A 26309-nucleotide genomic window follows, 5' to 3' on the forward strand; every position below is an offset into this window, starting at 1 on the left:
CTCCACAATTTTATATATCCTGAAAATTATCTCCAAGAAGACACAACACTTCTAATGACAGACAAACCCCTCCATAAGTCTGCCCGCCCCCCGGGAAGGCACATTCTGGGCTACGCTGGGGGCTCTGATGCTGCTCCTCGGGTCTCGGCACCTGTCACAGAATCTCAGCAGTCACGGGGCTCACCTGGGTCACCCCCAGGCTCAGGAGGTGGTGCAAGCTCTGGCTTACGTGACATCAGAGGGACGGGGGAAGGGCAAACTAGAAAAGCCCACGCCTGTTGTGTTTTAGCCATTTTAATAGATTCAATAATATTTACTAGAACAAAATTACAAAGTATGGTCAGTCAGCAGAAGCCTGCGATCGAGAAATAGAAACATGACTGGCCCTTTTGCAGAGAAGCTTGTGCTTGAAGGGGGAAGAGGCCCCGTGCCCGGTGCCTGGAGCAGGAGCAGGAGCCCCCTCCCAACAGCACCAGGCACACAGCCGGCCACAGTCGCTCCGGAAGCCCACTGTCGTGAGGGTCCTATTTGAAAAGACAGAAAGTAATGCTTCCGGCACACCCCGAGGACCAATGCAAACCCCCATGGGGAGGGCGGCTCCAGCGGGCGCAGCCAGGCCTCCCTGTGCCACTGTCCTTCCCCGGCACTGACCCCAGGGCCTGATGTTGATGCTGGACCCATGGGAGTCCCAGAAAGGAAATGCCATCCATGCAGATACAGCCCATCAGCAGTGGCCGCCTTCTTCCAGAAGATTCCAGTGACCCCTCACCCCACTGCATGAGCTGCCAAGGCTGGGCTCCCAAGGCCGGCAAGAGACAACGTTGTGAACTCAGACCCAGGAAAGTCCTCTCATTCAAAGACAAAACACCCCCACCCAGGACATAATAAATAAACAAAAGTGTGACCAGACACCCTGGGTCCAGACAGGTGGACAGGCCTCCTTGAAGGCAAATGAGAGCAAAAGTGAGAACTTAGGACACCTAAGTGGAGAGACATCTGAAAATGACTCTCACACAGTCAGGCACTGGTGGCGACAGCACGGTGTCAACAGAGCGGTGGGAACAAAAATAGAGCGGGGCTGGGGAGGGCAGGGCCCAACGCTGTGGAGCTGTTGTCTGCGGGGTCTTCCAGGGTGCTCTGCAGCCTGACTTTGCTCGCGTGACCTCTCCTTTAGCCAAAAACAAGCATTTCACCAAAGCACTTCTGGCCAGGGGCAGCAGCCGAGCTGCCAGGTTAACATGGGGGCAGGGCTGTGGGCAGCTACTGGCTAGCTGTGCCGGCAGCCACACCCAGGGCCCAGCCCTCGTCGTAACAACCACATTCTTTTCTGGGCTGCACAGATGTGTCAAACTCCTAGTCTAGAACATCATGCTTGAATGAAGACCCCAGCCCACGGTGGGCTGGGTGGGCCTCCTGGGAGCCCCTTTCCTTTCACCCAGCCCGTGGTGCAGCGCCCTGCTTCCCTGCTGGCCAGCCTTCCACATGGTGCTTTGCAGGGCCAAACACAGCTGCGCGCCGGAAATTGTCAGTCTTGACAGTGTTCAAACCGGCAGCTACCGTGTTAGGCACACATGAGACAGAGGCTCCCTGTTCCCAAAAAGGGCTGTTAAGTGCCAGCCTGAATGTTGTGTCAACAGACCGCCTCTACATAAGGCTTTGGTTCAAACAGCGTGGACCTAGAAGCTGGGAGGGCAGTACCCTGACGCCACCCTGCCCTGGCCGTGGAGGGCAGCCGGCCACCCTACAAGGAGAGTTAAGGCACTTTCTTAAACTCTTGCCTAAGGGGATCGTGTCTCAGTGACTCGGAAGTAACGCTGTCTGGGCTCCCTAAAGTTGTTTACTTTTTTCTCCTGCTACTCCCTACTTCATTTCTTGCTCTTGCCATACTAATGTCCAGATTTTGCATTTCTATGCTTATAAAACAATTTAACTTTGGTACTAACAGAACAGCAGCTATTTTTCCCCAATATCGTGCATAACAAAACAAAAATTTTAACTAGGAGAATTCCTTATGACCAATTCTTTTGTCCAGAAGCCTAAAGCTAGAGCTGGGGCTCCAACCGCTTCCCGGCTGGAGGGCAGGTCGCAGAGCACCAGAGGGGACTCTGCAACCGCGTCCTGCCGCGAGCAGCCCAGCCGCGGGAACTCGGCAGCAGGAAGCCCCGAGCGCCAGAACGCCTGCGCGGTGCTGTCTGGATGCTCTTAGCCCCAGCTGACAACGCCTCAATCGCACTGGCCAGGACGGCCCTGTCACGTGGGAGGGGTGGCCAATCCACTTCTCTGGTGTGTGCTCCTCGAAACCAGGCCCCAGTAAAGGGCCACGAGCGCTGGGAAACAGCAGCCTCTGCTGGGCACTGGCTTTCTTCCTTGGTCCTCACCGGCGATGGAACCTACACCAGCCGACGGCTGAGCAGCGCCGTGGCCAGAGCTTTCAGCAAGGCTGTCAGTTTCCCACACAATTTAATCCCTTCTCCCGAGTTCTGCAGGAGCCTTTCGTGCACCCCAGGCACTGATACCGGGCAGTGCTCGCTTCAGAAGGAGCTCCAGCAGCCAGCCGGCCTGCGTGGCGAGCTGAGCGCACACAGCCTGAGCGGAAGGTCACGTGGGAGGAGCCCTGGCCCGAGCTCAGGCCACATGGCCGAGTTCTCCCGAAGCGGAGGCCCCAGGCTGGAGGCTCACACGCTGGGGCAGCCAGAGTCGCGGGAAGCTGTGTGGGGTGCGTGGCTAGTGGCGTCGGTGTTGCTCGGTGTCTGTGCAGGGTCCCCCAGCGGCCGGGCAGCTCCTACGTGCGCTCAGGTTTCAAAGTACTTGTAGATCGCTGTCACGTACAGCATCACGTTTTGCCAGTCGGGCCGTTCAGTCCGTACCATTTCATTAATGTCCTAAAGAGAAGGGAGAAGCCTGGTTAGAACAGCAGGTCACCTCCTGGTGGCCCAACAGGCTCCTTGCCGCAGTGGTATGGGGTCCGGGCGTTGGACAGGCCTTGAAGGCTTTCTAGTCTAAGCATGATCGCCTCAAAGACCCGGCAAGAACGCCTGCTCCGTCCCCACCAAGTTCCCCTGGGAGGTGCCCCTCCCTGGGCGTCAGCATCGTCCCCGAGGCTACTGCTGCCCCGGAACCAAATGCAGGGCCACCTCCCTGCTCCCCCGACAGAGCTAGGAGGGTTTCAGCCCCAGGCCCAGCTTGGGAGAACCCCCGAACCAACTCTCTGATGACCTTCACCAAGCAAACCTGAAACCATCGAAGACACTGTTCTTCAACTGTGCCTTGGTATCGTAGGAAAATGAACTTGAGAAACTGTGGCCCCTACCCCACCCTGGTGTCTCAGAGCCTTTAACATGAGACCGAGGCCTCAGAGACACGCAGCTGCTGGACAGCGCCGGCAGTGCCCGAGGGGCCGGCCCGGGATCGTCCGTGGGCGAGGAGGCAGACGTGCGGCGCAGCGCGGGAGGGCGCCCTTGGCGACCAGCACGGGAACCCTGCTTGTTCACGGCAAGAATCCGGACTGTGAACGTTTTCTAGGGTGGGGAGCTGCTCACTTTTTATACATGAGAACTTTACACATGTGATGGGAAAATGTTTTAACTTGTTTTTCCCTGTACAGTTGAACAGAGCCTACCCTAAAAAAGCAAACTTCTATGAATTTAGAAGACATGCTTGGGGCATGACTCTCCTGTGGTCGCTGTAAATACGAGTGTAATACTCTGATGCAGCGAGTCCGGGTGGGGGTGCCGGGCATGGGAGGTGACCCTGCAGGGCTGTGCAGGATGCTGCCGTTCTCAGCTCGCTTAATGAAAGCGTCTCTAGGTGTGGCACCGTGGCTTGGGACTTGGCTGCAGCATTTTCTGCCACCCAGTCAGGCTTGGTGGGGACAGAAGTCTGTCTGTGAGGCTGGCAGGGGCCGCGCAGAGGCTGAGGAAGGGCCCAGGAACATGGGTCCACAGCCCCCAGGAGCGAGGGCAGGAAACTCTTGTTCGGCCTCTCAGGCCACCCCGCCCTCTCCCTCTGGACTGACAAAAGGCAGACAGACCCTCAGCAATGTGCCTCTGACAGCGACATTCACAAACGTGACATTTTTCTTCTGACCCGAAGGACCGGTTTATGGAAGAGACCACCGTGAGGAGCAGTCCCGTGTCAGGTCTGCCAGGCCCGGGCTCACACGCCCCGTCCTGTGGGGTGTGTCCGTGGGCATACACTGCCAGGGCACAGGGCGAGATCTGTGTCTGCACCCCACCTGGACAGGATCCTCCCCAGGCCCAGCCCACCCAGGAACCACGGCACCCAGCGACCACACGGTTTCAGCTTAAAACAGACAAAGCTTTTCAGGGAACGGGACTCACCAGTGTGGATTTGATGCCAACACTTTCAGCCGCCTGGAAAGCCAGAGTGAAGTTCCTCCTCTGTAAAAGAAAACGTGTCAGCAGTGCATGCACAACACAAGGAGAAGGGTCCCGTGGCCCCCACAAGCTGCCTGGTGAAGACGCACCTGAAGGATGACAGCCACCTCCACCTGGCACAGGTCCCTGTCCACTCCCCTCTCCCAACACTCATTCTTCCCTCACTACAGGAAAGGCTCATTCCTGACACATCCACGCCAAGCCTCCTGGACACACACCCCAGAAGTTAGCAAACACCTGCCAAATGAATCCCCTGGGGGGTTTTCTGGGTTGTTTGCAGGGCAGGGGCTCTGGGTCGTCCCCTGATGCGGTCCCCAAGGAGCTTTCTGAATGGCACACCTCAAACGGTGGCGTGGGAGTGCACAGGGCTGGTGTTTCTCACCCATTCTGAGGCCCACAGTGCAGAATGGGCGCTGCAGGGTAGGGGCAAGCCTGGTTGGTGCTGCCTGACTGCTCTTGCCTTGAACAGCTCCCTCCTCAGCCACTTCCTGGTGAAGCCCTTGATCCTAAATATTGTCACCCAGGAAGGACTGGCTGCTCTGACTGGGAATGACATCACGTGGGGAACTCTGCACAGGCCAAATGTTCCACACAGTGGGCCAGGACTGGTGGGTTCACACCAAAGTAAGAGGGAGCTGGAGTGAGGTGCTCCAGCCAGTGCTGTGGCATGACCTGTGATGGAAGGCACTGACTGACCCTCACGCTCACCGTCTCCCCTGCAGCAAGGTGGACGCCAGGAGCCGGCCCTTCCAGAGCCTGCCTTACCTTATCTTGGCTGTTCAGCTCCTGATATGGAATGTGGGCTGGCAGATACGTGTGCAAGAGGGCACAGAAGGCCAGCCCGTCGTTCCAGCTGCTGCTGAAGTTGGTGATGTCAATGTTCTGAAAGAAAGGAAGAAAAACACATGAGCAACGCACAGGGTGATGCTCTCAGGAGATGCCAGGGAGGACGGAGAAGCTCTCAGATGCCACATGGCCTCCAAAACACAAACCAAACCACAGCATTTTGGGGGCTAACCTGGTGTCTGTGACTTCCCTACCCATCCCACCCAGCTGCAGGCTGATGCCCCTGAATGGTCATACTTGGGCCTGGTGCCACACATGGTGTCTGTGACATGATTTATAAACTGCTTCAGACATGGAGAGGCCTCCACGCTGCTGAGCCTGCTCTCTACCACAACCTGCTGGGGTGACAGCACAGACTGGAAGATATGGTGACATCCAATGACCTTTAAAGAACCATTTATTAAAATGCAACTTATTCTCCATTGTTTACTAAAGCACTTAAAAGATCCCTAAGTCAGTGTGGATCTCAAAGTGTGTCTGCACGTGAAGATACCATCTGCCCTTTTCACTGTGCCATGGTCTGACGGTGAAAAGCCAAGGAGAGTCACACTGCAGCCCCCTGAGCCCCCCGGTTAAGGCCTTGGTGCCACATACACTGGTGATCACTGTAGTTTTCACCACCATACACTCATGGTTAAAAAATAATGAAATGACCAACCTGAACAAGAGTGAGACCCTGTCTCCACAAAAATTAGGAAAATTAGCCGGGTGTGGTGGTGCTGGCCTGCAGTCCCAGTTACTAGGTAAGCTGAGGTAGGAGGACAGCTTGAAGGAGTTTGAGGTTGCAGTGGGCTATGATGATGCCACTGCACTCCAGCCTGGGCAACAGAGTGAGATACTGTCTCAAAATAATAATAATAATGATAAAATTTTAAAATACAAGTTTTTCTTTAAAAAATGTCTTTGATGAGGCAGGTAGAATTTATTGATTTAATTAAATGCCTCAATGCCCTGTGCATACATCTCATCAGTGTCCAGTATGGGGAAGGGGAACGTGCACACGGGGTTCCCCAGCCCCACGGGCCATGGCGTCAGCTCCGCTGGGGAGAGGAGCGCTGGGGAGGAGGAGGGCTGTCCTGTGTTAAGAAGAGTCATGACTCAGCTTGACCTCTGTGATCAGGGACTGTAAGCAAAGAACTGAGGTACATCATAAACCCTCTACGATTTGCTGCAACTTAAGGTGGCACACACACCTGTAGTCTCAGCTACTCAGGAGGCTGAGGTGGGAGGATCTCTTGAACCCAGGGTTTTGAGGCTACAGTGAGCTCTGATGGTGCCACTGCACTCCAGCCTGGGCAACAGGGTGAGACCTCAGGTCTTAAAAAAAGAAAAAAAAGAGGCAATAATAAAACAAACACCTCTGCAATTTACAGATGTCTCTATTTGACAATTGCCATCTTGCATGAGGAGCCAATTAAGGCTGGGCTGTGTGTTCTCCATACCACACCTCTCAGGGAATCTTCTCGACTTTAAGGAGCACCTCATTCTGTATTTAAATTACAGGTGATTTGCAGTTACAAAAGGAATGTATCATTCAGAATAATTTTTTTTTTTTGAGACAGAGTCTCGCTCTGTTGCCCAGGCTAGAGTGAGTGCCGTGACGTCAGCCTAGCTCACAGCAACCTCAAACTCCTAGGCTCAAGCGATCCTCCTGCCTCAGCCTCCTGAGTAGCTGGGACTACAGGCATGTGCCACCATGCCCAGCTAATTTATTAGTTGGCCAATTAATTTCTTTCTATTTTTAGTAGAGACAGGGTCTCGCTCTTGCTCAGGCTGGTTCTGAACTCCTGACCTCGAGCAATCTGCCCGCCTCGGCCTCCCAGAGAGCTAGGACTACAGGCGTGAGCCACCTCGCCCAGCCTCATTCAGAATAGTTTTTATGCTACTGCAACTCAGCTGATATGTAGCCTTTACCCTTATTTGCAAGAATCCTTTTGTAAGATGAATCTACATGTTAAAATTTTGCTAATCCACACACTTTATGTAGATGCCACCGGGTGAAGAACACTTCCCCACACTTCTTGCTTCACATCTTCCTGTTTATTTCATACCTCCTTTAACTGCATGGAGAGTAAGCTTTCTAGGTGGCTGAGAAAGCCCACATTTTATTTTTTACGGCAAACGGCCCAGCTTCCCGGCAGCATTTCTCTCCCCTCCCAGGAATGAGTGATTCACAAAGCACTTTACCAAGTGGGGAGACCTGCAGCTCAGAGACAAAGGCAAGTGGGGATGGTGGGGAATGAGCCTCAGAGCTGCCAGGGTCAGTCTGTGCAACCAGTGAGGGCCAGACCAGGCCAGGTGCCCCGCACCCTGTGGTCTGGCCTGGCAGCTCCAAGTGGCCTCACAGACTAGCAGGCCACATGGAGCAGCAGGAGGCTGACTTCTCATCAGCTGCATCCTCCAAACCTATTTTCTGGCCCCTGACTGCTCATGCTCAGAACGCTGCCCTCTAGGGGCTGCTACTCAAAGCACGAGCTGAGAAGTTACTTCCCTAAGTCATGTCCTCCCGTTAACCTGATCATCTGCTGCTCCCTGCTGTGACCTTATTATAAGCTGCTGTGCAAAAGGTGACTGGATTAAGGCACAAAGGGATGAAAACCTGCCGGGAGGTAGAGGGAAGGTGGCAACAAGCTTGCCATGGCTGGTATGCTGCGTCTGCTGACGTCAGGGCTCCCAAAACGCCTGGCCAGGACGGCACCCTCTCTGCCTCAGCACCGCCGTCCTCAGACTTCCCCGCCAGGAAGGCACAGTCCAGAGAGTAAGACCTGCTACATCTCCAAGAGGCATGGGCTGCCCTTCCTGAGGGTCTCTGTCTGGCGAGTTAACAGTCACCACCCCTGCAGGGTTCTGAGGATCTTGTGAAGGTGCCTTGCAACAAACGTGCTAGCAGTTATTGCTGGCCGGGGCCACCCCCCCAACACACACACACACACCCAGCCCCTTTTATCTTATCTCAATCTCAGGAAGCAGCCAACTGGGCGGTCAGTTCCATAGGGGGAAATTAGGACCAGGGAGAAGTGCCTGGCCACGGCAGGGAAGATGGGACAGAAGCTCTACCTCCGGCGTCCTGTGAGCAGTATAGCACTTCAATCCTCACAGTCACCTTGGAGCAGCTGGAAGGAGGCTGAGCCTCAGGAAGGCCAGGACACCCGCCCAGGCCACACAGCCGACCTGTGGGCTTGTTCAAAGTCAAATCTGCCCCTCACAGAAGCACTGGCCTGCTTTCCCTTAGGTGTTCAGGTGAGACGTCCTAATGCTCCACGCAAAGCTCCATCTCCACCGCTGGGTGCAGGGAGAGGCAGGAATGAAGTATGCGAAGCAGATGAAGAACGGGCCAGGCCTGATACCCTACATCATTTCCAGGGCCCAGCACAGAATGAAAATGCAGAGCCCTTTGTTCAAAATGCAGAGGAAAAAGTCTATTAAAGGGACTTAAGAAAAAAAGGCCAGGTCTCAGGCCCAAGTGCGTGATGTAGGAGCCAAGGATGCCGGGGATCCCTGCACGGAGAGGGCCAGGAAGCTTCCCACTAACGTGCGGAACTCTGTGCAAGGCCAGTGGCAGCATCTTACCGCCAGAGGTCACGTTCACTTCTGGAGGAAAACAAACCTCCACTTCCTGCCATGGCCGCCCCTTCTGCTCCCTCAAACGCAGCAGGGCCGCGGACGTGCCTGGTCTCACTGCTCGGCGCCCTGAGGCACAGGCTCCTGTGTTCCCAGCTGCCCAGCTGTGGGAACCTCGGCTTCCTCAAGACAAACTTAACACTCCACTGGGGAGGCGCTGCTGCACCCCCACCCCCACCCCAGCCTGCCTGAGACTTCATTCACAAAACATGCCAGCTACGTGAACCAAAAGAAAAACAATGGCTCCTTGAGTTCCAGGCTAGGGGGAGTTAACATTTGAGTAACTTACAACCAAATTTTCAAATCAAAACTAAAGCCCAAACCAAGGCAGGCTGGCAGGTGTCACCACCTCCTTTAACCTGCAGTGGGTGGTGGGGAGCCAGACCAGGTGACCCCACCCCCAGGACACCCGACACGCTAAGCTGGGGCCCATAAGTAGCGAAACCAAATAAAACCCGAGCACACACTCACTCGTCTGCTTCCTACCCTCCATCCAAAGAGACCCTATGGGGAAAATGAGGCAGGCTTTGAAACAGGGGTGATCCCATGAAAGTGGGGCAGAAGCTTACAGCCCAAAAGAACAGGCCCTCTGCTCCCAATCCCACCAGCTGCTTCATTGTTTGTAACATTCAGGGTGAAAGTCTAATAAAATGAAACAATGTCGACTAAAGATATAAAGGCCTACAAACAACAAAGCTGGTTTTCTAGAAAGCTGGCACAGGAAGGCGGGAGAATCTGCTCTGATCTCCTCCCTGGAGCTCCTTGTTAAATGGCTGTGACAGCTCAGTCATATTAGGAGGTATCTTGAAGAAGTACACGGAAAGGTACAAAATCATACTGAATCACCGGGGAAAGAGCTTCTCCCTTCCCCATCCAATGAAGACCCCTTGTTTGGTAGCCAGCACCCGGTGAGGGACCCTGCACACTGCCACCCACCAGGCACGGCCACATGGGTGACCTGCCAGCTGTTCCCAAACCAAACGTGAGCCACGGACCACGAATGGGCTCTAGGCTGCCCGGAGAGAGCAGGGATGGGTGGAAGATCCTGAGGCCTTCATCGTTCAGCTAAAGGTGGCTTGCACCAGGCCTGACGCTTCCTGGGCACATGACCCGGGCTCGGTCGGGTTCTGTAAGGTGGACGTGCAAACCTTGGCCCACACAAGTTGAGCCATCAACCTGCTGTGAAACTGTGATATGCTCTGCACATGTAAAGGATTTTAGGGCTCTATTTACTTATTGCAGGGAAAACTGGTACCAGATGGCACCAGGCCAGCTCAAGACACCAACAGGATCACCAAGAACGTGCCTAGGCCACTCCTTCCCTTACTACAGCCCCACTCCTGGGTGCAGGGCCACAGTTGCATTGACCATCATGGTACGCCTGTGACTTGTGAACCTCTACCTGCCTTCATGTGGAACTCTGGAGTGATACCACGTGGCTGCATGTGTGTAAGGCCTTCCTCCTCTCTCTCCTTCCTCTGAGATTTGGGTGAGGAACTCAGATAACAAATTCTCTCAAAGTCCCAACTACGAAAGCTTTCACTCAAAAAACACTTGTAGGAAATGTGCTCTACACTTGCCTACTTCAAAGTGGTTCATGTGCCAAGCGGCAGAGCTCGCAGGGCGTGTGGCCTCCCGTCTGGCAGTGTCTCTGCAGGCCTGCAAAGGCCTTACGAGGGATCAGCATAAAACAGAAGAGTAAAGGACCTGGAGCCGTGTTCTTCCACTAATGTAGAGGAGACCTCCAGCTCGGAGCGGAGCAGAGAGTGACATGTTCAGGTCTGTGGCCCCAGCATGAAATCCACATGTGGACGTGGCCACAGCCATGGATCTGGGGGCAGCTGGGGGAAAGGGCAGCTGAGCCAGCTGGGCAGAAGACCTGGGAATGGAAGGCTCTTTCCGAAGGTTCATTTGCCCATTCAGTGAATCGCCACCCGAGGCCACTCATGAGTGGCCAGGCGCCAGGATCAGGTCTCTCATGGGTGAGCTGACAGGTGGATCTGACACGGTCCATGGCTTGAGGAGGCCTCAAAGAGAAGTGTGGAGGGGACATCAGAGGCCAGCTGGACTGTGGCTGAGAGGTCGGTGGCAGGATGGGCTAGGGTGGCAGGTGGGAAAGGGAGGGCTACGAAGACACTTGGGCGGTAAAGCAAACTCGACTTGGTGACAGACTGGACATGAGGAGGGAGAGTGTGTGTGGTGCCGAGGACGGCCCTTGGCTTTTGGGGGTAGCACCAGATGCCCGTGGTGACCTCCCGGGAGGCAGAGTTTGCTGGAGGGTAGGCGCTGAGCAGATGAAGGGCAGGTTTTTGACATGTTAAGTGTAAGGTACCTTGGAGACACCCAAAGTACTGACATGTGGTGCTGACATGCGGGTTGGGAGCTCAGGGGAGCAGGACAGGGAGACAGAAGACATGGTGTCACCAGAGTCCCAGGTGGAATGACCTCAGGACGGCCACAGTAGGCAGTGAGGAAGGAAGCCTCAAACCCAGCCCTTTAAAACTCCCACTAATAACGGGCACACCAAGAATAGCCTTTAACAGGACACAGGGGAAGGCCAGAGAGGGAGGAGAGAAACCAGAAGGCAAAGGAAGAACACGTTTAGAACAGAAGAGAGTTGGCCAGGTGTGCTGGCTCACATCTGTAATCCCAGCACTTGAGGAGGCCGATGTGGGAGGAGGATAGCTTGAGCCCAGGAGTTGGAGGCTGCAGTGAGCTATGATCATGCCACTGCACTCTAGCCCGGACAACAGACCAAGACCTTGTCTCAAAAACAAACAGGAGAGAGTGGTGACACAGTCATGCTGCTGAGAGGCCAAGAGGATTTAAAGTCTCCTGTAGCTGGTAACGTGTAGGTTGCATAAACTATCACAAGCAATGGCAATTAAGGAGAGGCAGCTGTAAATCAGGTGTTTTTTGTTTTTAACAGATGGAGCATCATCATGTTGCTCAGCCTGGGCTCAAGCAATCGTCCTGCCTTGGCCTTCTGAAGTGTTGGCACCATAGGTGTGAGCCACCGTGCCTGGCTGAGAAATCAGGTTTTAAGATGCCAGCACAGCACAAGTAAAATGACCTATAATAGTGTTATAATTTTCACAGATACACTTTTTTGCAACATTTTTATTTCACAAAGGTCGTCTAGAAATAGAATTTCTCTTTTTTGAAAAGTGGCATTTTCAGTGCTTAAGGAAAGTCCTTATCTTCCAGGGGTTTCCCTGCCCTGCAGATTAACGGAGGGGCTGCAGGACCGAGGTCCCCCGCCTGCCTCCTCCTCTGCGGCTCCTGGAACAGGCCCTCTGAAGTAAACTACTCTTACAGCCCAAACTCACATGTTATAGGGGAATGCACACTAATGGAAGGACTTTCTGTCATTCACTATTCCCAGGCAATGGTGCCAGTCTAAGAAGGATTTTCTTTTTAAAATAGAGACACAGAGAATATACTAGTAATTACAATGCAAATTCCTTATTAATGAATTTGGATTTTGCATTTGGTTTTCAGATCAATTTAGGGTGTTCCTACTCTACAAGATAATTTTGTTTGCATTAGGGTGGACAAAACAAGAGAGATGACATGTCAGAACGAAAGTTCAAAACAGATGTGACTGAGGAGCTCTGCCCCATTTTCTCCTAAAGGCCCATGTCCTTCTGTCCAGGAAATGACGACTCAGCAACATGATGGGGACAGGCAGGGCCTGTTTCACAGTGCCACTGATGTCCTCCACCCTCACAAAGACCCCGACTCAGACTTTGCATCCTTGCCCCTTCCAGGGACTGGCTAGGTGGTTTCCACCCACTGCTTCTTCACCTGGGATGGAAGGGCCAGCGTCAGACGTCACATCTGCTGCCTGTGGCCTTCAGGTGGGCTGCTTCAGCACTGACAGCTGAGGTAGGGATGTAACAGCCAAGTACACAAACCTCCACAAAGAAGATGAAGAATATGTCATAAATTATCTTAAAATGTTTTGTTTTACGTTTAGTTAAGGGCCATAAAAAATACCCCCACTACCACATGCTTTTTATTTTATTTTATTTATTTATTTTGAGACAGAGTCTTGCTTTGTTGCCCAGGCTAGAGTGAGTGCCATGGTGTCATCCTAGCTCAGAGCAACCTCAAACTCCTGGGCTCAAGCAATCCTGCTGCCTCAGCCTCCCGAGCAGCTGGGACTACAGGCATGCGCCACCGTGCCTGGCTAATTTTTTCTATATATATTAGTTGGCCAATTAATTTCTTTCTGTTTATAGTAGAGACGGGGTCTCGCTCTTGCTCAGGCTGGTTTCTAACTCCTGACCTCGAGCAATCCACCCGCCTCGGCCTCCCAGAGTGCTAGGGTGACAGGCATGCGCCACCGCGCCCGGCCTACCACATGCTTTTTAAATAGCTATTAAGTTCTCATCTATTTAAGGAAAAGCCACTTTTATGGGCACATGGCAGGAAGCCAAAGGCCACGATTCGTCTCTCTGCTGACACGCCCATCTGAGCCACGGACAGAAGCGTCCCCAGGCCCGCACTCGGGCAGAGGCAGTCCTCACTAGAACCTGCTTCAAAAGGACACCACACTGTTGCGCCGCAACCCAGTGCACTAAGAATGAGGTCCATTCTGCTGGGGTCCCAGCGTAGGCTTCAGTAGGTAGGACTGAAATGCCACCATGCACCTGCCCCCCCACTGTGGGTGGGGCTTGGGGCTGTTGGGGACCTCAGTGAGGTAAGTGGGGGTGTCCTCTTGTGTGTGGTATGGTGGGAGGGAGACATAATGTCTAAAAGAGAGGAAAAAATAGTTGAGAAGGTGTTCATCCCTCTGGGCAGTGGCTGTTAAACACAGCAGGCCCGGGAGTGCTGAAGGAGCCTGCCTGGTGCTGGCCGAGGCGTACCCTGCCAGGCCTCTCGGGCTGCAGATCTCAGGGTGTCGCTCTGGGAGCCAAGCTCTGTTCCAACCAGGGGTAGGAGAAGTGGCATGTTTTCAGGGAGAGTCTCAGGCCTAGCTCCTCACAAGTCCAGAGGAAAGGTGGAGCCACCCAGTGTCCACACCTGTGCTTGTAAGCTGGAGGGTATGTACAGAAGGGTCGTTTTACTATGTAGTATATTTGTAGGAAAGAGGGAGGAGGAGGAAAGCCAGAGCAGGCAGCTGAGGGTGAGCCTGCAAGCCCCTGGGGACAGGGCACCGCATCTCTGTCCTTGTTTGGGGAGGGGTTCCAATAAGGACCCTCAACCCTCACTGTGCACCAGAGTCACCTGCAAAGTGTCTTCCGAGCTTTCACATGCTCAGCTCCACCCCAGAGAGGCTGATCCAACTGGTGTGGAGGATTCTGTGCAGCATTTTCTGTAAAGGTGACCTGAATCTGCAGCCAACCGGGAGGCCCACTGATCTAAAACTGAAGGTGAATGGTAAGAGCCATGGTGTGGACCACCTACCTAAAATGTCACATCTGCGAGTTCCTGACGATGCCCACAACAGCTGGGAACCACTCATGGCCCCGAGTGTGGGGAAACCAAGGCAGAGGGCCAAGCAGGCAGCTGAAGAGCCGACAGAGGTGTTTCTCTGTAGAGGAATTCTACTAATGAATGAAGGAGTGACTGACAGAATTACCAAGAACAACTGGTAACATCATCAGTGGCCTATGACATCACAGAAAGAGACAGCCACACAACTGCACGGCAGAGGCACTTCTACCAAGCACGTGCTCTGGAAGCAGATCTCCTCTCCAGCTCCATCTGCCAGCGTACGCCAGGGCCAGCCCCATGGGGATGGACTCAGCAGAATCTAAAATGTGGGACACTCTACAGGACACACAATCTCATTCCTTCAAAAAGAAACTGAAAGGAAAAAAGAGAGAAGGGAATTTTCTCTTAGGGAAAGAGACTAAAAAGAGACATATTAATACCCTTGAAACACCAAGTGAGAACCTTATTTGGATCTTTTCTTTTTTTTTTTTTTGAGTCAGAGTCTCGCTTTGTTGCCCAGGCTAGAGTGAGTGCCGTGGCGTCAGCCTAGCTCACAGCAACCTCAAATTCCTAAGCTCAAGCAATCCTCCTGCCTCAGCCTCCCGAGTGGCTGGGACTACAGGCATGCGCCACCATGCCCGGCTAATTTTTTTTTTTTTTGTATATATATGTTTTTAGTTGGTCAACTAATTTCTTTCTACTTTTAGTAGAGATGGGGTCTTGCTCTTGCTCAGGCTGGTTTCGAACTTCTGATCTTGAGCAATCCGCCCGCCTCGGCCTCCCAGAGTGCTAGCATTACAGGCATGAGCCACAACGCCTGGCCCTTATTTGGATCTTGATTCAAGCAAACCAATGGTAACTATGACACAATTCAGAAGTGTGGACTCTATATTTTGACATTAAAGGGCGAGGTTTGCTTCCCCTTCCTCAGGGTGGGGCTGGGGACAGTGGGAGTACACTGTGCTCACAGCTGGGGGTACGTATAGGTACATATATACGTTTTACTATATATTTAAAAATTTCCATCAAAAATGAACATGGGCCAGGCGCGGTGGCTCACGCTTGTAATCCTAGCACTCTGGGAGGCCGAGGCGGGCGGATTGCTCAAGGTCAGGAGTTCAAAACCAGCCTGAGCGAGACCCCATCTCTACTATAAAAATAGAAAGAAATTAATTGGCCAACTAATATATATATATATATATATATATATATATATATATATATATATATATATATATAAAATTAGCCGGGCATGGTGGCACATGCCTGTAGTCCCAGCAACTCGGGAGGCTGAGGCAGAAGGATTGCTTGAGCCCAGGAGTTTGAGGTTGCTGTGAGCTAGGCTGACGCCACGGCACTCACTCTAGCCTGGGCAACAAAGCGAGACTCTGCCTCAAAAAAAAAAAAAAAAAATGAACATGAACTTAACAACAGAAAGACCAACAACCCAAATGCCCAAATGTAAAAACGGGCAAAGGACTTGAATAGATACTTCCGCAAAGAAGACACACAAATGACCAAGAAGCATGTGAAAAGATGCTCAACACCACTAGTCATCAGGCAAATGCAAATCAAAAGCACAATAAGATGACACTAATCCATTAGGATGGTCATTATTTAAAAAAAGAAAAAAAAGAAAAATGACAAGTGTTGGTGAGGATGCAGACTGAGAACCTCATACACTGCCGTCAGGAATTCAAAAGGCATGGTTCCTCAGAAGTTGAACAGAGGCTGCCAGGCGGCCCGCATCCTCCTCCTGCATGTATACCTCAAAGAACTGAAAGCAGATGTTGAAACAAATACTTGTCCAGGGATGTTCACAGCAGCATTATTCACGATAGCCAAAAGGTGGAAACAACCCAAATGTCCACCAATTGATAAATGAATCAACAGAATGTGGTATCTCCATACAATGGAATGTTTTTCAGCCATGAACATGCTACGGCATGGATAAATCTTGAGACATTATGCTGAGAGCCAGACACAAAAGGCCACATATTATATGATTCCATTTATATGAAATGTCCAGAATAGTTTCAAATCCAGAGAAAGAATGTAGATTATGGTTGTCAGGTGCTGGGGGAGGAGAAAGAATGTCTGCTTAATGGGTAGAAAGTTTCCATTTGGGGTGATGAAAAATTCTGGAACTATGTAATGGTGATGGATGCACGACACCATAAATATACCTAATGCCGCTGAACTATAGATTTAAAAATGGTTAAGTGTTACATTTTGCAATATTTACTCTACACATCAGTTAACTCATACACCCAACAACTCTATACACCAGGCAGGTGTCACAAGCGATATCATCCTGGAGTGTGTAAACTCAGAGGATTTATGAATGGAAATTTTTTATGGTCCTGCTTTAAAACTTAACAAAAAAAACTTTCTTAAAAACAAACAAACAAACAAACAGCTATGGGCAGGAGGTATTAATCAGCTTCCTGTACCACTGGAAAAACTGAACACCTCTTGCAACTCGAAAGGAACCTGATATATCATCCTCTCTGAATGGCTGTTTCAAAGCCCAAGAAAGGGCAGCTGGCCCTGATTCTGAGAGAGAAATAACTAAGTTTAATCAGAATGATGTTGCTCAAACTATCAAGCACACTTCTAGGATACACCTTCACCTACATTGAAGCTTCACAAAAACCACACTTAAGGCATAATAATATGGTTTTGGATTTAATGTGACATAACCTCTTGGTGACATAACTTTTTGGTTAAATGAACCTATTTTGAGGGGATAGTTCAGAATAGGTCAGCAAATGTCACCCTGAGGGTGATTATGTTCCCAATAAACCCCTCCAGAGGGAGATTTTTCATGGGGAAGCACAGGAACCACCACATCTGCTTTCTCAGAACTCAGGGAACTGCCACCAGGCAGAGATGGGTGTCAGGTAAGAGCTGCTGGCTGGGCCACAGCTGATTAATGAACTCTGGGCATGTTGTGAACAGTTTTATTAGCAGCTTAAGAATTAGTTCTGTCTTTAATAGTTAACATTTCCACAGATCTAGTTAGCTTTGGCAGGGGTTATTCATCAGTGAAATGCAATCGCAACTAAAGAGGACACTCAGAGTAATGCTCATGCAACAGTCGCCCTGGCGCATGCTTTGAGAAGGGCTTGGGCAAAAGAGGAAGGGAGGGTGAGGGTGCCGGAGTCATGCCCTCATCCTAATGCCAGCAGCTTTCCTGATCTCTTTAGGAAAGAAGGTTTGAGAGGAGGAAAATGAGGCATTCCAAAATATCCCTGGAGGCCTTTAGTTTATCCTCAGGACAAAGGTCACCAATTTTGTATTCAAGCTCTGAAAGAGATGGCAATTTGAAGTCTGCATGGTGCAGACCTTGTAACCAGAAACCCTGTTCAGATGCCTTCTCTGAGAAAAGGGTCCTAAGTTTATGCTAGAACTTTCTGGTTACAGGAAGAAGCTCTTTACTTCAAGGCTGACTGCTCCTCCATTTTAAGTCTTTGGAAATTATTTACACTGATTTGAAAGCTACCTCTCCGTGTATCATTTGAAAAGCAGAGTAGTGTGGTATAAGTACTACAGAATGCAGAGTCCTGTGGACCTGGGCTTTGAATGTGTTGGCACTTTGTCCTAGCTATAGCGCTGTGAGCATACAGCTTTAATTTGTATGCTCACTCTTCTCATTTGCAAAATGAAAAAAATAACCAATTATGAGGATCTAATAAGATGACATCTGTAAGATGCTCTTGCTGGGGCTGATACATCCTGTCCTCTCCTCTTGCCCCTCACCCCCCTGTGACACCATTAATGCCACCTTCTACAACACAGAACAGCATGCAACTGCTCCCCTGCCACAAGGGAGGCCTCGAGTACCAGAAGATAGCTCTGCTCGTTCCTGAGTCCCTCCCTCTCTAGTCAATGTCCCCAAACTTTAGGAGACATTGCTCTGTGGCCAGAGATGAGGATCTGACGGCTTTGTGAGCAGCCACAGAAAATCCTGTCACAGGTCTCCATAGAGCATGCTATAGTAAACTGCACTTAAGCAGCTCTGCTTCTCTCTCAGGCTCTATAAGGGGAGCCGGATCCGGACCAAGTGCTGAAGAGAACGCCCAGCACACTCTTGAGGCACGCGGCAAAGGTGTGGGGAATCGTATGCTGATATAAGAAAACTCTGATTCCAGAAATAAAATTCAGAGAATTTGAAAGCTTCGACACAGAGATAGGCCTTAAAAAGAAAGAAAATATGCTTCACTTATAAAAATGAGGAGTGCTAGGCCGGGTGTGGTGGCTCACACCTGTAATCCTAGCACTCGGGGAGGCTGAGGCGAGCGGATTGCTCGAGGTCAGGAGTTCGAAACCAGCCTGAGCAAGAGCAAGACCCCATCTCTACTAAAAAAATAGAAAGAAATTAGCTGGACAACTAAAAATATATATGTAAAAAATTAGCTGGGCATGGTGGCACATGCCTGTAGTCCCAGCTACTCGGGAGGCTGAGACAGAAGGATCGCTTGAGCCCAGGAGTTTGAGGTTGCTGTGAGCTAAGCTGACGTCACGGCACTCACTCTAGCCTGGACAACAGAGTGAGACTCTGTCTCAAAAAAAAAAGAAAAATAATATAATGTACGCAAAAAAAGGCTATACTACCACACTGAGACTATAGTATACTATTAAATCAATACAGAGCAAAAATATTTAGACCTAGCATTGATGGTGAAACCTTAATGCACATTTTGGATGCATCGTTATTCTCTTGGTGCTGACATTTTAGACGAGGATGACCCGCCTGGCTCACCCTACTAACGCCTGATGTGGCCCATGACAGAATGGGGGCCTGGAAGGACAACCAGGCTTCCCTGGCTCGATGCTTCCCCTTCCCCTTCCCCTTTCTGAAATCGCCGGCAATGGATCTAGTCTGCCCCAGCACACCCAGGCCAGCTGAGTACAGGCAGCCTGGACATGAAATGCCCCGCGGTCTTGTAGTAGCTCAGGAAGGAAATGATTATCAGGAAAGAGATGCTCAATACAGTGTGCTAACCTTACGATGAACTTATTTTATTGCCCACAGCAGGAATGGAAATGTTCCTTTAAGTCTGTCAGTGTATTAGTTTCTACACCTAGCAAGTACCATTTTGGCGGAGGGAAAATGGCAAAATGTCTAAGATAGGCAACACACCTGTGGTACCACCCTCCTGTGCTTCTCTCCAGAGTACTAAACTTAATGGTTTACATACCTTTCCTTTAGTGTAATAAATGATTAAGGGAAACCATAAAACATTTCACTTTGGACTGAATATGACAAGATAGCACCACTCGAAGAAAGTGGAGTTGGAGCTGTTCCCAGAGCCTCAGAGGAGAGCCAGTGCTCCAAGGGGCAGCCCTATGCTTGCTTTTGCTGATTTTATTTTATACATGAATTGATTACCAGCTTCCCTTACTGTTTTCTTGGTATAAAACACATTAAGATGAGCCGGGCACAGTGGCTCACGCCTGTAATCCTAGCACTTTGGGAGGCCAAGGCGGGTGGACTGCTCGAGGTCAGGAGTTCGAAACCAGCCTGAGCAAGAATGAGACCCCATCTCTATTATAAACAGAAAGAAATTAATTGGCCAACTAATATATAGAAAAAATTAGCCAGGCATGGTGGCGCATGCCTGGAGTCCCAGCTACTCGGGAGGCTGAGGCAGGAGGATCGCTTGAGCCCAGGAGTTTGAGATTGCTGTGAGCTAGGCTGACGCCACGGCACTCACTGTCACCCCAGCTAGAGTGCAGTGGTGTCATCATAGCTCACTACAACCTCCAACTCCTGGGCTCAAGCGATCCTCCAGCCTCGGCCTCTCAAAGTGCTAGGATTACAGACATGAGCCACCGTGCCCGGTGAGTGCCCACGGCACTCACAGCCTGGGCAACAAAGCAAGACTCTGTCTCAAAAAAAAAAAACACATTAGGATGAAGTAAGATAAAGAGGGCTGAGGACCACAGGGAGGATTCAGTGGCAGCAAAAGTATAAGGGGCAAACGGAACTGGATTTCCATGTAGGACAGTAAATGAGTGTTTAGAATCACAAATCAGAAACATAAAAAAAGATTAAATCATGCCTGGGAAAAGGTTTAATTTTAAAAGGCCTGGAAATATGTTTCAGAAATAATTCTGAAAGTTCCTTGAGGGCAAAGATCATGCTCTAGACTGCATTCTATTCCTCCCTTTATTTAATCATCTCTCTGGTTATGGACATTAAGTGTTAAATATATAGTCCGTGACAGATTTAGAGCATAAAATGAAAAATTTTCACAAGTTTAATAACCTGAAAGACAGAGTTGGCATTATGAAGATGCATCCACTGAGAGAGCCCCCTACCACCCTTACCCCAGGAGCCCTAAACCCAAGGAATCACTCTGTACCTTGACACCAAGGTCAAGAAGGCCAAGAGGCTGTTTGTCCCTTGACATCAAGCCCTACTTGATGACTTGAGATCTGCCCAACAAGATCACAGCCTTTGTTTTCTCTACAATTGATTTTCTCTTAAGAGTACTGAGATAACAAGCATGGCGAGGCCGGGCACGGTGGCTCATGTCTGTAATCCTAGCACTTTGAGAGGCCGAGGCTGGAGGATCACTTGAGCCCAGGAGTTGGAGGTTGTAGTGAGCTATGATGACACCACTGCACTCTAGCTGGGGTGACAGAATGAGACACTGACTCAAAAAAAAAAAAAAAAAAAAAAAAAAGTATAATAGGGATCCAAAACTCCTTTCATCTGCAATCCATGAAAGTATCCCCTAAAGAGACCTGTTGCTAGCACTCTGGGAGGCCGAGGCAGGCGGATTGCTTGAGCTCAGGAGTTCGAAACCAGCCTGAGCAAGAGTGAGACCCTGTCTCTACTATAAATACAAAGAAATTAATTGGCCAACTAACATATACAGAAAAAATCAGCCGGGCATGGTGGTGCATGCTTGTAGTCCCAGCTACTCGGGAGGCTGAGGCAGCAGGATTGCTTGAGCCCAGGAAACTGAGGTTGCTGTGAGCTAGGCTGACGCCACGACACTCACTCTAGCCTGGCCAACAAAGCGAAACTCTGTCTCAAAAAAAAAAGAGACCTGTTGCTCTTCTTCCTCTTCTTTCTGGAGTAGATGTCACCGACCCTGATGAAACACCCCTCCCTTGGGGAAAACATGTTCTCTTCCTGGCGCTCAGCCCTCTTTGGTATGATGGGGCATCTGGTATACATCAGAGTGACCATGCTGTCTTCGAGCTGCTCTTAAATCTCTCACTCTTTCTATCTTGTGCAATCCTCCCAACTTAAATAAATCCACAGGCCAGAAAGTTCGCCTCAATCCAAACTTCACACCATATACAGAAATGAATTCAAAATGGAGCATGGACCCAAATGTATAAAATCGTAACACTTCCAGAAGAAAATACAGGAGAAAGTCTTTGTGATTTAAGGTTACTCAAACATTTCTTATATTCAACACAAAAGCATGCATGCTCCATAAAAGAAAAAATAAATTTATAAATTGGATGTTATTAAAATTAATAATTTTGGCACGTTAAAAGATACTGTTCAGAGGGTGAAAAGAGAAGTTACGGACTGAGAGAAAATACTTGCAAATCATATATTTCCGTAAAGGACTTGAATCCAGAATGTTTTTTAAAATCTCAAAATTTAATAAGTAAACAAACAATAAGAAAATGGGCAAAAAATCTGAACAGACACCTCACCAAAGATGACATGCAGTGGCAAAATAATAAGCACATGGAATGTGCTCAATGCCATTAGTTATATGCCAACTGCAAAACGAAAACCATGAGATTAGTACTACACATGTTCTGCATGTCTAGCGGCCACCCACACAGTCTTGGTGAGGACGTCAAGGAACGTGAATGCTCATACACAGCTGGTGGTGAAGTGACAGGGGATAGCCATTTTGGAAGACAACTGGGTAGCTTCTTAAAATGTTAAACCTATGACTATTCCACCTCAGCTATTCCACTTTCCAGGTGTCCACACAATGGACTGAAATGTATGTTTCTGTTCCCCTCAAATCCATGTGTTGAAATCCCAATCCCCAATGTGATAATATAGGAAGGTGGGATCTTTGGGAGGTAATTAGGTCATGAGGGTAGAATCCTCTGGAATGGAGTGAGTGCTCTTATAAAAGGGACCCCAGGCAGCTCACTAATTCTCTTTATTCCTACCATGTGAGGACACAGGATGGCAGTCTGCAACCCAGAAACTCACAAGAACGCAACTATGCTGGCCTGATCTGACGTCCAGCCTCCATAACTATGAGAGATAAATTTCTGTTGTTTATAAGCCACCAAGTGTATGGTACTTTGTTACAGCAGTCCCAACTGACCAAAACACAAACATCTACATGTGAATGTTTGTGGGAGTTTTAGTTACAATAAGCAATAACTGGAAATAACACAAATGTCCACTAACAGTTGATGGATAAACAAATTGTGGTGTACCCATAAAATGGACTACTCCTCAGGAAAAAAAAAAGGAAACAATCTATTGATACACACAACTTGAATGAATCTCAATTATGCTAAGTGAAAAGAGCCAGAACCCCCTCAAAACTGTACACACTATGATTCTATTCATATAAAATTATAAAAAATACAAGTAATATAGAGTGACAGCAGATTTGTGGTTGCCTAGGGATGAGGGCAGGACAGAGGGAGGACAGAGGGGCGTGAGGAAACTTCTGTGGTAATGATATGTTCATCGTATGTGATGACAGTTTCACAGGTGTGTACATGTCCAAAGTTATCAAACTGTGTAAGCGAAACAACTCAGAAACAGAAGTCAAATACTGCATGTTCTCACTTAGAAGTGGGAGCTGCGTAACGTGCACATGTGGACAGAGAGTGGAGTAATAGTCGCCCGGAAGGCTGGGAAGTGGGGAGGGACGAGAAAGGACTTACTGGATATGATGCACACTATTTGGGAAATGGCTACACTAAAAGCCAAGACTTCACCACTGTGCAATATATCCATGGAACACAACTGCACCTGCATCCCTTAAATTTATACAAATTTTAAAAAGTTATCAAATTATAAACTTTAAATATATGCAGTTCATTATATGTCCATCATAACTCAAAACATTTTTTTTTTTTTTTTTTTTTTTTTGAGACAGAGTCTCACTTTGTTGCCTAGGCTAGAGTGAGTGCCGTGGCGTCAGCCTAGCTCACAGCAACCTCAGACTCCTGGGCTCAAGCGTTCCTTCTGCCTCAGCCTCCCAAGTAGCTGGGACTACAGGCATGAGCCACCATGCCCGGCTAATTTTTTCTATATATATTAGTTGGCCAATTAGTTTCTTTCTATTTATAGTAGAGACGGGGTCTCGCTCTTGCTCAGGCTGGTTTTGAACTCCCGACCTCGAGCAATCCGCCCGCCTCGGCCTCCCAGAGAGCTAGGATTACAGGCGTGAGCCACCGCGCCCGGCCCTCAATACATTTTTTTTAATAGGAAGTCCAGGGCCACAAACACATTTAATTACCTCATAGGCTCTCTCCGTTTTCAAGCTTTTAGACTTTTGTAACTCAATGTAGCACAGGTTTAAATCATGGTAGAATTGGGTGATGCAGTCCAAGGGACTCTGATAAAGGTGATGTCTGAAGGAAGACCCCCTGAGTGGGCGCTAACAGGTGCAGGGTCACCTGGTGTGTCCCAGAACACAAGCTTAATCTCAGGTGATTCTCTACAAAGTCCCGAAGATGCCAACACCCAGCTCACATCAAGGAGGATTCTTCACCAGATTGTCACTTATTTTCACCCTCACATTGCCTCATCTACCCAGATTTCCTCTTATTTGTGAGGCAACTTTTTTTTTTTAAAGCATCATGTCGTTCTGCCAAGTCAGTGTCATGTTATTAGCTTCTCTAATTATTTAAATAAAAGACAACAATCCCTGTGGCAGATTGGATTGTCAACAATGGCCACCGCATATTTTCTGGTCCTACATCCTCTTCAGAACCCTGCTATGCCCCATCAAGAGGTGGCACCTATTTCCCTTCCCCTTGTGACTGCCTTGACAGAAGGTGGCAGTGTATGATTTCCAAGACTATGTCACGAGAGGTGGGTCTCTCTCTCTTTCTCTCTCAGGATACTTGCCCTTGGAATGGGGCCACCACACTGTGAGGAAGCCCAGGCTACTTGTAAGAGTGGCTACATGGAGGCGTCCTGGTCACAGACCCAGTGAAAGGCTCAGCCAAAGGCCACCCTCACCCAGCTGACATATGTGGGAAGGCGCCATCAGACGGCTCCAGCCCTCCAGGGGCACTGAACCGCCTCAGATGAAGCTGAGTGGAAATGAGATATCCCCACTAAGCCCCACCCAAACTGTAGGTTTAGGATATAAACAGATGTCAGTATTTTAAGCCATTACCTTTATTTATTTATTTATTTTCCAACCTGGCTCTGTCACCCAGGTTGGAATGCAGTGGCGTCATCGCAGCTCACTGCAGCTCAAGTGATCCTCCTGCCTCAGCCTCCTGAGTAACTGGGACTACAGGTACACACCACTATGCCCATCTAATTAAGAAAAATTTTTTTTTGTAGATATGGGGTCTCACTATGTTGCTCAGGCTAGTCTCAAATAATCCTCCTGCCTCAGCCTCTTTGAGTGCTAGGATTACAGGCCTGAGCCACTCAGCCTAAGCCATTAAGTTTTAGGGGTGTTTATAGATAACCAGACCAGCCTCCTTTCTCTTGAACGTAAAGAGTCTGTTCAGAAAGGAAGTAGTTTCTCTTTCCCTATTCCTAGAGTGTCCAGTGGCTAATTACCCTTCCCATAATTACCTATCATGAGGCAGCAAGAGAGCACCCTTACAAATGACCTGCTCCTACAAATGGAGAGATCACCATAAATGCTGGAATGACCTCAGACTAAACTCATTTGTGAAAATCCACAGTGATCATATATAATGAAATCAACCTGTCAACCTTCAACTGTTCTGCAGAGGCCACATCGTTATGCTGGCATCCCATCCAGAGTTGGCAAAGAACAAGAAAAAAATGATTTCTCATGATGTAAGGAAGTGAAGAACTATGCACGTTATTTGAGATTGATATGTAAAGATTATTTGACCCAGACAATTTAATGATCCTGCTTTTAGCAAAATAATTAAGCAGCTCTTTTGAAAATGTTACTTATCTGATTTCTCTATTTCTCAGTATTAATCATAATAAAAATACCTACTTATTGGAAACTTACAGCACACTGCTGGGAAGGCAGACAGCTCAGGAGAAAGAGACTGGGGCCAACTGCATGGTCTCAGGCAAGCAATCACCTCTCTGGTTTGCAGTTCCCTCACCTGTGAAACGGAAGCCCCCTCTTCATGACTTCTAAGAGCTGTCTCTACTCTGACTTCCTCCAACTTCTGAGAATGGAATTTTGGGTGCTGACTCAGATGAAGTACTTTACATTTTATCTAAGGAAATGTATCCAGAGACAATTATTTTAAAGCTAACCAAGGACACTGGTACCATTTTACGACACTCAGTAGGTTTTCTCGATGTCATTAATGGGAGCCAAAGAGAAGAAAATGCAAGGAGAAGGAGCAGAACCTTGAGCCATGGGGAGGAGCCCCCAGAGCCCATTTAGACTGCTCAGGTCCCGCCTGCCTCCACCACTTCCAGGAGCCCGTCCTGTTGGTGAAGGAACAACAGGTACATCCAAGCAAGTGCGGCTGCTGCATTCAGACCATGCCTCTGCCAGGCAGCTAGAAGGGCACCAGTACTGAGTTTCTTTCCAAACGATGGGTCCTGAACGTAGCCTGACAGATGCTCATAGCGAGAAGAGTGAAAATCAGCACTTAAGAACTGGCGCTGTACGTTAATTCCTCCCCTCCTTCACGAACTGTGTAGGAAAGTCTACTTTGTGTCAGCCGGGGGGGAAAGAAACTTGATCCACCACACACTAAAAACACTGATCAAACTAATTTGGTGTAATGGTACTCAGCTATTAATTTAAAAAATTACAGCTCTGACATTTCTGGAACTAGATGATCACAGTTGCTGTC

The 26309-nt window shown here is 49.4% G+C and overlaps 1 protein-coding gene across 2 annotated transcripts in view; it reads right to left on the reverse strand.

Moving 5' to 3' along the window:
• Window positions 1–278: 278 nt before the first annotated feature.
• Window positions 279–26309, reverse strand: part of SPECC1L (sperm antigen with calponin homology and coiled-coil domains 1 like) — a 170098-nt gene continuing 144067 nt past the window's right edge. For both annotated transcript variants that reach the window (XM_012749269.2, XM_012749270.3), the window contains exons 14-16: window positions 5163–5279; window positions 4341–4400; window positions 279–2882 (exon numbers count right to left, since the gene is read on the reverse strand). In XM_012749269.2, coding sequence (XP_012604723.1) covers window positions 2793–2882; window positions 4341–4400; window positions 5163–5279 — 267 coding nt within the window. In that variant the 3' untranslated portion in view covers window positions 279–2792. The remainder of the gene's footprint in view (window positions 2883–4340; window positions 4401–5162; window positions 5280–26309) is intronic.

The sequence above is a fragment of the Microcebus murinus genome, chromosome 22 (assembly GCF_040939455.1).
Source record: "Microcebus murinus isolate Inina chromosome 22, M.murinus_Inina_mat1.0, whole genome shotgun sequence".
NCBI classification, from domain to species: Eukaryota; Metazoa; Chordata; class Mammalia; order Primates; family Cheirogaleidae; genus Microcebus; species Microcebus murinus.